We start from the raw sequence: 13,116 nt of genomic DNA, 5'->3' as shown, positions 1-13,116 counted from the left end.
AGACAACAGGAAACATGTTCCAAAACAATTCAAAAAAACAAAATTATCAAAAGGAGAAATTACTGCCTTACATTCTGGGGATGTATCAATATTCAGGTAGTGACATAAGCGTGTGGTTTCTTTTATTTCTACTTATCACAATCTTCAAATGATTGAAAAAACTAATAAATATCATAAAACTGAAATAAAACCATCAACTGTGTTAGACTATAATAAATTTATGGGCGGCATAGATGTTAGACAGCAAATGTTGCTAAGTTATGCAGTTGAATGTAAATTCCAAAAAAAATGGTATGTGAAACTGTTTAAAAGACTAATTAACGCAACAATTCTTAATTCACACATCATTTGGAAAAAGTATAACCCAAAAGCAGACTTTCTTGCCTTCATATTAACCCTAATTAGTGAGTTGATTCAACGACACTCAAAACAGGAAAACAAACCATCAATTAATCCTCCTCCAGCAAGATAGACTGAACTCCATTTTATTGAAAAAAATTCCAGCTACTGGGAAAAAAGCCAAACCCCAAAAAAGGTGTGCAGCTTGTTATAAACATGGAAAAAGACGAGACACAAAATGCTGGTGTTCTGACTGTAAAACTGGTCTATGTTTTACAGTCTTTTTATTCAAAGATTTTCTCACAAAATTAAAATTTTAAAGGTATTTATGAAGATAAAACTAAAAGATGTTTAGGTTTTATGTAGGGGTTTAAAAGATGTTTAAACCCAATAAGAACACCTCCACATATGCAGCCAGAATATTTATGCAAATATTTCCTATTTGCATAGGCCATTCTACGATCTTTTAATTAATATAATTTATAGATAACAGTATTTACTAATGTTTTTTTTGCCCTAATGTTGCATGCTATGTAGTAAGGTAAAATAAAGTTGAATTACAGAGATGTAATGCCAGTTATTGAATTTTACAGTGAAATTACAGAATAATCTCACACAGATAGGGGGTACATATTCTGAGATTAAAAAACACATTAGTGTTAAATTCTGTTAAAAAATAATACTGATGAAATTAGTATATACAGAGTGAGCAACATAAAACTGAACCTATAATGAAACTGTTACCCAACACTATTTATGAAAGACTCTCATACAACTAGCATGACCAGTGAATGTATATGTTACTGATAGTTGCTGCTATGTGTCAGGTGTTTATGTGTCAGTGCAGTATACGTTCTGTTGCAGTGCAGTATTGTGAGTGCAGTTGTGTTTGTGTAAAATACCTTATTCAATCCAGGAGAGAATAACTAAATTTAAGGTCTTTATTTATTCTGGATCGTTTGAAGAATCATGTCAAGTATTCATAGAAAAATTTCTGAATGCGTGTATCCAGCAAAGAGTAGCATGCACAATTTAGTTAAAAAATGGCGTACACAGGCCACAGACCATTGCTGATATTGAAAGGAGAATTACTGCCAGTCCAACAAAAATCACTACACAAGTTATCCCAACAAGCTGGTGTTAAATACACATCTTATTGTAAAATTCTTCATGAATTAAAATTAAAACCATACTGCATTACAACTGAAGGAGACAGACAAACCAAAACAACTTGATTATTGCAACTGGCTTTTCCAAAGCATTTTTATTGATAGACAGATAGACCCAAGGTCATACTTCATGTCAGACAAGTCATGGTTTCATTTATCTGGCCATGTTAATTCACAGAACAACAGGTATTGGATGGCGAGGAATTACCACGAGATATTCAAGCATCCACTTCATGATGAGAAAGTTGGCGTTTGTTGTGCTGTTTCCAGTAATTGTATAGTGGGAGCAATATTTTTTGACCAGACTGTCAATGTACAAGTTTATCTCACAATTTTCAAAGAATTCTAAACGCAATTAACTGATAATGAAAAAGAATACAGCTTCTTCCAACAAGATGGAACAATGTGTTGCACATCAAATGTTTCACTGAATCGTGTTTCAACAAGCTGTCAGCAGAGGACGGTGGCCTCCACGTTCCCCAGAGTTGTCTACTTGCGATTTTTTTCTTTGGAGCTACTTAAAGGATAGAGCTTATGCATCTAATCCCCATAATATTAATGAACTGGAGGTGAACATTCAACAAGAAATCAATGCAACTGACAACAACATTTTGCATCAGATGACTCTCAATATGATCAGTCGAGCACAAAAGTGCATTGATGCCCAGGGTTGGTCATTTTGAACATCTTTTGTAACAATAAGGTAAATAACTACAACATTAAAATTACATTTTATGTTTTTCTTATTTAATTTATTCGTATCATTCATAAAATTTCATTCTAACGTAACCTACCTACTAATTCTGCAGCGGTTAGGGTTCGGTTTTATGTTGTTCACTCTATACTACACAATTTTTTTCAATAAAGCAAAAAAAAATAAGACATTGTAATAAGATAAGTCTAATTTACTTATTAAGTTATCTGCTGCAGATTCTTATATAATAACAATCAATCTCCAATGAAAAACATTTAAAACTTTAAAATAACAAAAAATTCTGACACCCAAATTCAAGTTGCTATGTTGTACATAACAAAGTATATTTATTATATTATTTTTTTCTCTTAAATATTATGAGAATGCTTGGACCCATCAAAAAATATTAATTACTTTATTACTTTTTTTTATTTATAAAACTTAGACATAACACCCTTTTTTTTATAGATAATTACGGAATTTCTTAGAACCAAAATGATTTGTTCCAATGTTACCAAAAAAAATCCATCTTATTCTCACTTCTGTAAAAAAAACAATTTTAATTAAGTGTTTCTATTTATGGATGATTCAAAACTAATAATTATAATTTATAATTATTTATTTATTTTTAAAACAAAACACACTGATGCTCAATAACAGCTGCGGATGGATGATAATGAATTTTGTAGCATGTGAAAATTGCCTTCCCTGACTGGAACTGGAAAATTGCCTTGAATTGACTGGTATTCAAAATCAGAAGCTTCAAGATGAAAGAGGAAGACATATCACCACTCCAATGTGATCAGCCTTATATTTACTTAATTATAAATATTTTTCTTTAATAGAAATATTTTTGGGTCTACAAAAATAACAATAAACTAAACTGACGTCACTTATTACTGAATGATTTTGCAATAACTGGAATTTCACAGGGAGTAGAATCTTGAAAACTAAAAAGAGGTAAATTGAGACAAAATTACAAATGCTAGATATAGTTTTTAGTTAGACAGGCATTCCATGTTATTGTCATACAAATAATCAAAAACTTATGTAAAAATTATCTATTTTTAAAAAAGATACACTTACTTATTTTGATTAGTGACAGGAACAGCCTTACCACCGGGAACCAATTCATGAGTGACAACCCTACCCATAACATCTTCATCGACTGAAAATGTCAAATCTAATTCAGCAATATCACCATCATGATGTTTAATATATGTTAAACTGCGATACAGATCTTTGTCAAGAGATGGTAATTCATCCATGCACGAGTATAAAGCTTGTTGAGTCTGTCCAAGTACTTGACTCAAAAAAAACAATGCAAACGGAACGTCCACAACAATACCCTGAAAAAAATTATTCTAACAAAATTAAAGTGTTCCAAGTTTACCTACACTCTGTCCTTAAAAAAAATAAGGATGAAGTTATTATCTTTTTTTCTATGTAAAGAATAAAAAAAGTATAATTCAGCTAATACCTTATATATATTACTTTACTGAAATTAATCTTTTTAAGATTCATATTATTCCTTTGTACTATTAAATTATGAGATGTGGCTATTAAATAACGAGACTAATGTTGCAACAGAAGAACTGCACATTGCCAAATTCATATGACCGACAGCTGTGTAGCATGAAGCCTTCTCTTTCAATTGTTACCAGTCCAGTATCTGTAGACATATTAGTCTGGCCGTTACCTTCATTTGGATAACATTTGTTTTTTTGTTTTGCCAAAAAAAAGAGCAAAGAATTGTCAGGAAATTTCATATGAAACTTGGAAAACCCGCTACTGAAACTTATATTTTATTACAAAAGTAAATGGCAATAAATGTTTATCATGTGCACAGGTTTTTGAGTGGTTTAAGCATTTCCAAAATGGCCGAGAAGACGTTGAAGATGATGTTCACCCGGGTTCTCCTTCCACGTCAAAAATGGATATTGAAAAAATTGGTAATCTGATCTGATCTGACCATTGGTTAACTATTTGTGTGATTGCTGAAACTGTAGGAATTGAAAAAGAATGAGTAAGGCAAATTTTACATAACAATTTTAACATGCAAAAAGGGTGCACAAAAATGGTGCGTAAAATTCTCACTTCTTGGAAACAGTAATAGCATGTGATGAATCTTGGTTTTTCACTTATAATCCAGAAACTACGTGTCAATCAACGCATTGGAGGGCCCCAACTTCACCAAGAGCTAAAAATGGTCAAATGAGCAAATCAAAATTCAAAGCAATGATTGTTTTTTTCAATATTCATGGGATTGTGTACCTTCATTGGGTTCCTGAAGGTCAAACTATTAATCAACATTATTACCTTAGATCTTTGCTCAACTCCGTGGAAAAATAAGAAAAAATTGTTTTTCCATAGTTCTTCCGAAATATGGAAGAACAAGTCATGGGTTTTCATAAGGACAATGCACCAGCTCACACTGCCATTGTCTGTCAAGACGTTTCTAGCCAAGTATAACATCCCGGTATTAGACCATACGCCTTATTCGCCTGACCTGGCACCATGTGACTTTTATCTGTTCCCCAGGTCAAATCTGCATTAAAAGGAACATGATTTTAGACCACTGAAGCTGTGAAAGAAAAAGCAGCACGCATCATAAAAGAACTCACAGAAGAAGGCTTCTAGCAGTGTTTTGAACAACGGAAAATTTGCATGGAATGTTTTAGGGATAGAGGAGGGGTGTATATTGAAGGAGATAATAACTAAACATGTATAAATTTAAAATAAAATATTTTATAGCATTAGTCTCGTTATTTAATAGCCATGCTTCGTACACTTAAATTCTATTAAATAAACCACCCGGTACAGAATTTTGAGATAAGGCATATCTTACCTTAATTTTTCATGAAAGTACTTTCACGGGATTCCCGCATCCTCAGCCATGACTGAAATAATTCCATTATTGCATAATCAAAATATAAAAATACTAAAATAATGATAACTGCATATTAATTTACATGAGTGCTGCTATCTATTGCAGTTTTTATAACATCTCCCTCAAAAATTGTCTGATGGTTTATCAATTGAAATTTTGTTTGTATTATATATGTAATATTTTTCTAATATATTTAATTTTATGTCATTTTTATTAATTTCTAATATTTCTAAATTTGCGTTAATATCAGAAAGAGAAAGTTTACTGTTTATTAGAAAAAGATAATTTATTATTTTTGCGATTTCTAAAATGTACAAGAAATCTAGTTTTAAAGGCTCTATTTATTTTTCCTAGATAAATAGTATCACAATTATTACACTTAATTTTATAAGATCTACACAGATTGTTTGTTTTATTATTATTACTATTTTTACTTTTTAAATATTTTATTATGTGGTTTGTACACTGGTTTAAATATTTCTTTATTATAAGTTTTAGTAATATTTTCTTTGATATTATTAGTGTATAAATACTTTATGTATACTTTTTCACTCTTTTGTGTCTTATTGTGTATTGTAAGGTTTTTTTGTTCTAATGTTTTGAAAATTGTTTTTTTTTTATAATTATTATTAAAGTAGTATCATATCCATTTTCAACCGTTATATGTTCTATGATGTTTATTTCATTATTTTAATTTTCTTTGTATTATGTGTGTATCTGATTGGCCTAAATCATATTTCTATAAGCATTACTTTTATGAGGCCAAGGGTGATTTGATTCTTTATGAATTTTTATATCATTAGATATACATTTTTTTATGCTGATGTTTCAATTTGGTTGTCCTTGTTTATTTCGATATTAACATCTAAATAACTTAACATTCTAGTACCATCTATTTCTAATGTGAATTTGAAATTTTCATTATAAGAATTTAATTTGGTTAAAATTATTAAATGTTCATTGTTTATTACTGGGTTATACTAATGAGAATATCATCAACATACTGTGTTCATTATAAAACTTTATGGGTATGAGTGATACCACGTACTAATTTACTCTCAAAATCCTGTAAATTAACACTTTCTCAAAATTATAAAACAAATAAATAAATTATATATATTCTATATTTAACTTTCCAACCAATTAAAGATATGTATTTACTGTAATTAGGCAGATGCTAATTATTAGATTGCAGAATCTAATTATTTTTATGATTCATAGATGCTCAAAGTGATACTGTCTTTTAAGAAAATAAAATAAAAATTGTGCATTTGATAATGACCTTGACGTTATTAAAAGGAAAAAATAAAAAATAATTGAATATTTTTAAAAATTAGAAAAAAATTTTTTTTAATTAGAAACAATGATTTATCAACAAAACTAAAAATTTACTTAGATCTGTGGCGAAATTAGAATGTGATTACTAATCTCTGAAAATAAAAAAATGCTCTGAAGAAAATACTTCACAATTTGTTTATTCTAATAACTCTTCAGAGAATCTTTCTTTAATAAAGTGCAGAGTAACAATCTCAGGGTAGTAAAAAGTTCCTATAATTATATTAGATATTATAATTAATAGGAGGTCCAGCTTCATCCAACACATAATTTGGCTTTTACACAACCTTTGAATAAGTATTTAAATAGTTTTACATACACAAAGTTTGCCACATGACTGAGCTCTACATGATACAACACATGAACCAAGGACGCTGACCCAATTCCCATGAATCATCCAAAGAGTGATAAATGGTACGGAAGTGGAGGAAAGAGAAATGGACCAGAGAGGCTACCTTTGATCAAGGTAGTTTATCATCTTGCCCAACACCTTTGTTCCTATTGCACATTGGTTATATAATGCAAATTTACATAGTATCATATGCATATGAACAACATTATGAGAGTAAACTCAAAGTAAATGTTAATGTTAATGCCTGAAGGAGATTTGCCAACATAAAATTAAGGTGCCTTGTTCACCTGAAATAACTCGGGACTCAAACAACTTGCGGATAACTAAATGTTTTCCCCCATAACTCAGAATAGATCTGATTAAACATTTATTCAAATAATTTTTCTACAATTTGCCTGAACTATTGCTCTCACAGAATTTGCGATATCAATAAGTATTCCATGAAAAGGTGTGGAACGGCTGAAGAATAGTAAAGAATGCTTTTAAAAGCATTCAAAAATATTAAGTTAACAGGACAATTTGTCCTATATAAAAATCCTTGCCATCTTATTGTGGAAAATTTTCAGTAGAGCCTATAGCATATAACTGACATTTTCATAATGTTAACAGATAAATGGGTCATTATTGACTAAACATTTTGACTAACAAAGCAGAAAAATCACAGGTCTTGGATCATATTAGTTTTATTATAACAACTTAAATAAATCAGAATCTTACATTTATAACTAATATTTCAACAGTTTTTAACTTTACTGATCTACAAATGAAAATTAATACGGTTTTTGTTTATAATATTTTCATTATTGGTGATCTTATGCTAACTGGATAATTTCATAACAATTTTTTTTATTTTTGTGATCAATGTTTGTAATGAATTTGAGGAATTTGGCATGGTTTCTCAGAATTACTTAAATGCATCTTAAAAATTATATAACACAAAGGATAATACATTACAAAATGAAAATTCAGTTATAGCTCCTGAAATATTAAAAATAATTATAATCAAAAATAATATTTGATAATTATTAAAAAAACATTACCTCATATACAGCTTTGCCAAGCATTCGCCCAACAAATTCAAACAAAAAGAGATGGTTGTCTTGCATATATGAAGTTGGTGAAGGATATAATCTTTCTTCACTGGTAACTCTGAATAAATTTAATGATGGATCAAAAACTCTTTTGATTGTTTCCTCCAGGAATTCTGCACATAAAGACAATACAAAAATTATAATCATTCTTCATTGTAACATAAGACAGCTACTGAACACATGATTTCATCAGTATCTTGAAAAGTCGATTAGTAACTAAAACTATTAAAAAAGGAGTCAAAAAATTTTGTATGTGCAAAAATACTGTTCTATTCTTAAGTTATTATATTTTAAAATAACTGACACACATTAACTTAAAACTGAAACAATATTCTTCATGACTTGATTTTTTCTGTTTCTATATTCTACACACTAAAAGTTTCATTTTTTCAGTATTACTGAAACTAACCATTCAGCAAGGGAATGATTTAATGAAAATAAAATCTTTATGAAGGTTCTATCAAAAATGATATACAGGTATTATTTATTTACTGGTACCATAACAGAAAAAATTACCTTTAAAAACACCATCCTGATCTATACCAGCTTCATCTAAATCTTGTTCATTTATAAATCTAACACGTATAACCCCTTTTAATGCATGTGGTGGTAACAGTGCTAACTGACGATAACCATCTTCAACTATACAACTCCTGTAACAATTTACATATAAAGTAATCATAAAATAGAAAACTATTTAATCACATCAAATTTTTTCTTCATAACCAATACAAACGCCTATCATTAAGACCTGTTTTACATTAACTAATCTATAATACAGGTTTACTAATTATTTTTAAATGTAATAAATATTAACATTTAAATTGTTTCTTTTTTGTAATTTTAATGAGCAACAACAAGGATTATACATATCTATGAAACAAGAGATAAAATCATGGCATATGTTGACTAAACATAAAAAAAAAAAAACACTGAATTAGAATATATTTCAAGATTTTTCCTTATAAATTAAACTGAAAACAAACTAAACATTGAATGTTTGTGGTCGATCCAAGATTTAATTATATGATCAGAAATTCAACTCATTTATTAACTCTTCCTAAAAATCTTTGTGAAGTTTCTTATAAGGTAATAGCTGGTAAATTTAAAAAATTAAATACAAGTTTGCCTATTTATTAGGTAATTTCCATGAAGCTCCACAACTGCGAATTAATCCTGGCTTCTGCATATGAGTTTTGTAACTGCACAAAATTAATAATTAATCAGGTAGTGTAATTGTTACACTAATTGCCACTCATAGATTTTCCAAAGGAAAAAGTTGAAAATAACCATACACACAGAAACATCTGATAATAATAATTGTATATATACTAAAACCTCTAATTTTGATAGGTGGTTTTTTTAAATGAAAATTATGTAATTCTTTAAAGAAAAATATGACTGTTATTATGCATATAATATAAAATAATACAATGTTTTGAATTTTATAAAATGAAATTGGTTTAGTTAATATAAATCTGAAAACTATTTTTGATAGCTGAAAATTTCAGTAAAATATTTTTCGTATAATACTATACCCTATATTTTTCAGAAAAAATCCTGCATTTTTAGAAATTTTAAATCATAAAATGAAAAGAAAAAAAATGTTAAGAATAAAAAAAAATGTTTAGTAGTAAACAGCAGAAACAGCTTATATAGCTAGAATAGTATGGCAGTACACAAGATAATCTTTCCAAGATGCAGCAGCAAGTAAGTGTTCTATTTACATATATATATATTTATTTTTTTTCTGAAAATTCAAATAATTCATGAACATACTGGCGGTGTTAATAAAATTTAATATAAGAAAAAAAAATATATATATATATTAAATCCTATTAATATAAACTTTCTGGTACAGAATATTGAGATAAGACATATCTTACCTTAACTTTACCATGAAAGTACTTTCGCAGGATCCCAAATCCTCAGTCATGAAATGTTTAATTAAACTGCATATTAAAATACTAAAATAATGAAACTATTAATTTATTATTATAATATTATTTATTATATAATATAAATAATATTTATTACAATATTATTTATATTATACAAAGTATTTCTAAATTAGTTATACAAAAGTAACCTTTAATAATGAAAAAAGTAAATAACTTACAGAAATGTTTGGTTTGTACCAAACATCATAGTATACTGTATATACTGTATTCAGTGTTGTCACTGAATACAGTATATCTTAAAGTTTCATTTACAAATGTTAAATATGGTTACCTATTGTAACACGACAGACCTTCTGTAATCAATTTCCTGCCAAATCCTATGAAGCATGTAGATCTATGGTGGCAACTGTTTGTGATATCCAGGGCTGCAGCTCAACGACATTTCCTGGAAGTGGAGGAACAAACACTTCTTTACGTAACCCCATACAGAGAACTTCATTGGAATAAAATCAGGTGATCGTGGTGGCCAGGAAATTGTTCCACCACATCTGATCCAAGTTGGCACTTCACTATTGAGATACACAACAACTGCATGATTATAATGTGATGGTGTTTCATCTCGCTGGAAAATGAATTCTGTGCCCATACACTGTTGTAATTGTGGCATTAGATAATGTTCAAGCATGTCCAGGTACAAATATGCCAGTTATAGTTGACTCAGTAAAAAAGAAAAGACCGTAAATTTTGTGATAGCTTACAGCACAAAAAAACATTTTACCTTTCCAGCTCATGCTCATCTGTGTGACATGGATTCCACTCACCCATATCTAAACATTATGGTGATCCCCTTTACTGCTGGTATAGAAGGTTGCTTTGTCACTGAACATAATTTTATTAAAAAAAAAGAATATATAATACTAAACAATATAATACTTTTTTTTCTTATATTATTTTAGTATTTTTTTTTTTATAAAATAATAGGCATGTTTAAACAAAACATGTCAGACACAAAACTCCAATTTTCTTTATCACCTTCACTCAAAGCCCGTTTCAGTTGTAATATGTAGGATTTAAATGACAGTCGCTTATGCAATATCCTCCATACTGTAACCCTAGGAATATTCAATTCTAAGCTGGCATATCCTGTTGATTAATCTGGACTATAAATGGATGTCTACCGCACTTTTTCGATAATACCGCTCTAGCCTTACGATATAAATCTAGGTGTTCATTTGTAGGCCTGCGCTCAAATTTGTACAGTGCCTGTCGTCGATTGCTAATAGCGTTTCGGCAATCATCATTCCACCAAGGAACAGAAACACGTCTTATGTTTTGGGTTTCCCAATGTTTGTGAGATATACCTATTAGCATTGTCAAGCATCCGAGATGTAAGAAATGAAAGTTCATCAAGGACGTCTGCACCATCATCATACTATGATGGGAAGGCTTTCCGGTAACCGTTCCAATCTGCCTTTTCAATAATCCATCTCTGTGGCCTTTTATTCATTTTGCAGTCGACACCAGTGTTTATAATAATTGGCCTGTGGTCACTGTCGTGAAGGTTGTCACAAGCAGACCAATTAAGACGAGGGAGTAAATTTGGTGAACAAAAGGAGAGTTCAGTGGTTGACAGTGTACCAGATGATGAAGACATAAATTTGTATGACCCATCATTCAGAAGACAAAGGTCTAAGTCTTGTCTGACTCTGTTTATCAAATTTCCTCAAGCGGAGCAGAAAGATGAGCCATTAAATATGGTGGACATTAAAGTCTCCTATTATTAATGACGGCAATGTAATTTGCATGAGGAGATTTGATATGTCTAGAGCATTGAACTCAGAGTTCGGGGAGAGATACAAATTGCAGATATGCAATTTAAATGGGACTGAGATTTTTACAACAGCAGGAATGAAAGTAGCTAGTGGTAGCCTTGTAGTCGACACTTCATTCCGCATGAAAACAGCAACACCACCACTCTCTCTACTATCTACAAGACAATCATATTTCTTATATGTATAGCCTCTGAGAGTTACTGCAACTTGCTGTAATAGTGCGTTTCTTGGAAGCACAATATTAATGGTTCATGTGAATGAATCAACAGTCTAAAATCTTCAATGCGAGAGTGAAAACCTCTAACGTTCCACTGAATAATTTTCATAAATAAAGATAGTCAAAAATATATAAACATTAGTTGTACGTGATCTGGATTTTCTTTTTTGTATTTTTGATTTTAAAGAACTCCAATGCCCTGGGGTCAGGTGGTTCTTCAACCATATCCTCCAATACACGGGGTGATGGAAGAGGAGATTTAGTAGAATGGGATGCTGCAGATGACATTCCAGAGGGGGTGGTTACGTGGGTGCCCTTAACAGTGAGCTTATTAGATGGCTTACCGCTAGCTGTGATTATTCCTGCCCATTCTGGTAAAACTTTGGGAAGAGGAACTTTTATAGGAATCCCACTGTTGAATTCACTAACTACAATGGAAGACATTTTGTTCATCTTTATTAGTTCTGAAATAGTGGCTATGAGTGATGCAACTTGATCAGATAACACCTGAACAAATTTTTTTAGCTCATTGCAGATCCAAACGGTTGATTAATTAAATTTGTACAGCTTGTTTTGATATAGTGGTAGCAAAAGATATGTCTGGTTTAACCAGTTTGTTTGAGTTAATAGTTATTTTTATATTCTCTGCATGCCACCAGAAAAGATAGTTTCTGCTCTGTAGAGATTCTGAGAATTGCCTTTTCTTCCTTAAAAGTTGGGCAATCTCGGGAGCGAGCAGTATGTGAACCACTGCAATTAGCACATTTTTTAATCTTCTTGGCAGTTAGCATGCATCATTGTGGCCTTCCTTAGCACATCTACCACAGACCTCTGTTTTCGAGCAATGTGTGACCATACCCTTGCCATTTAAAACATTGTCGAGGGTTGGGAATGAAAGGTCGTACTCGAACTGAAAGATAACCTATTTCTATTTTTTCTGGTGGAACTGGAAGGTTGAAAGTCAGTATAAAAGAAGGTATTGGTTCCTCCATTCCATTCTGCCCTTTCATTATATGCTTCACTTCTACAACATCTTAGGCACAAAGCTTATCAGCTATTTCACTGCTATCTATATCCATAAGATCTCGGCAAAAAATTACCCCACGACTCATATTTAGGTTTTGTGGCATTCCACACTTATATTTAAACTGCCTATATTACGGAGATGTAAGATAGATAGACTCTGCTAATCACTGAATGTTTCAATCAGAATCGATCTGTCATGTAATTTTCTGATGTTCTTCGGGGAACCTCTTGCACCTGTTATAATTTTGTTTATCAAGAAAGACGACACCT

General features: G+C 30.6%; 1 protein-coding gene across 4 annotated transcripts in view; it reads right to left on the bottom strand.

Moving 5' to 3' along the window:
• Positions 1-13,116, bottom strand: part of LOC142324227 (ubiquitin-protein ligase E3B) — a 90,349-nt gene that overhangs the window by 20,677 nt on the left and 56,556 nt on the right. For all 4 annotated transcript variants that reach the window (XM_075365055.1, XM_075365054.1, XM_075365057.1 and 1 more), the window contains exons 13-15: positions 8,387-8,523; positions 7,820-7,983; positions 3,289-3,551 (exon numbers count right to left, since the gene is read on the bottom strand). In XM_075365055.1, the coding sequence (XP_075221170.1) occupies positions 3,289-3,551; positions 7,820-7,983; positions 8,387-8,523 (564 nt within the window). The remainder of the gene's footprint in view (positions 1-3,288; positions 3,552-7,819; positions 7,984-8,386; positions 8,524-13,116) is intronic.

The sequence above is a fragment of the Lycorma delicatula genome, chromosome 4 (genome assembly GCF_047948215.1).
Source record: "Lycorma delicatula isolate Av1 chromosome 4, ASM4794821v1, whole genome shotgun sequence".
NCBI lineage: Eukaryota > Metazoa > Arthropoda > Insecta > Hemiptera > Fulgoridae > Lycorma > Lycorma delicatula.
Note: the sequence above shows the minus strand (reverse complement) of the source record. Positions and strands in the feature narration are given on the sequence as shown.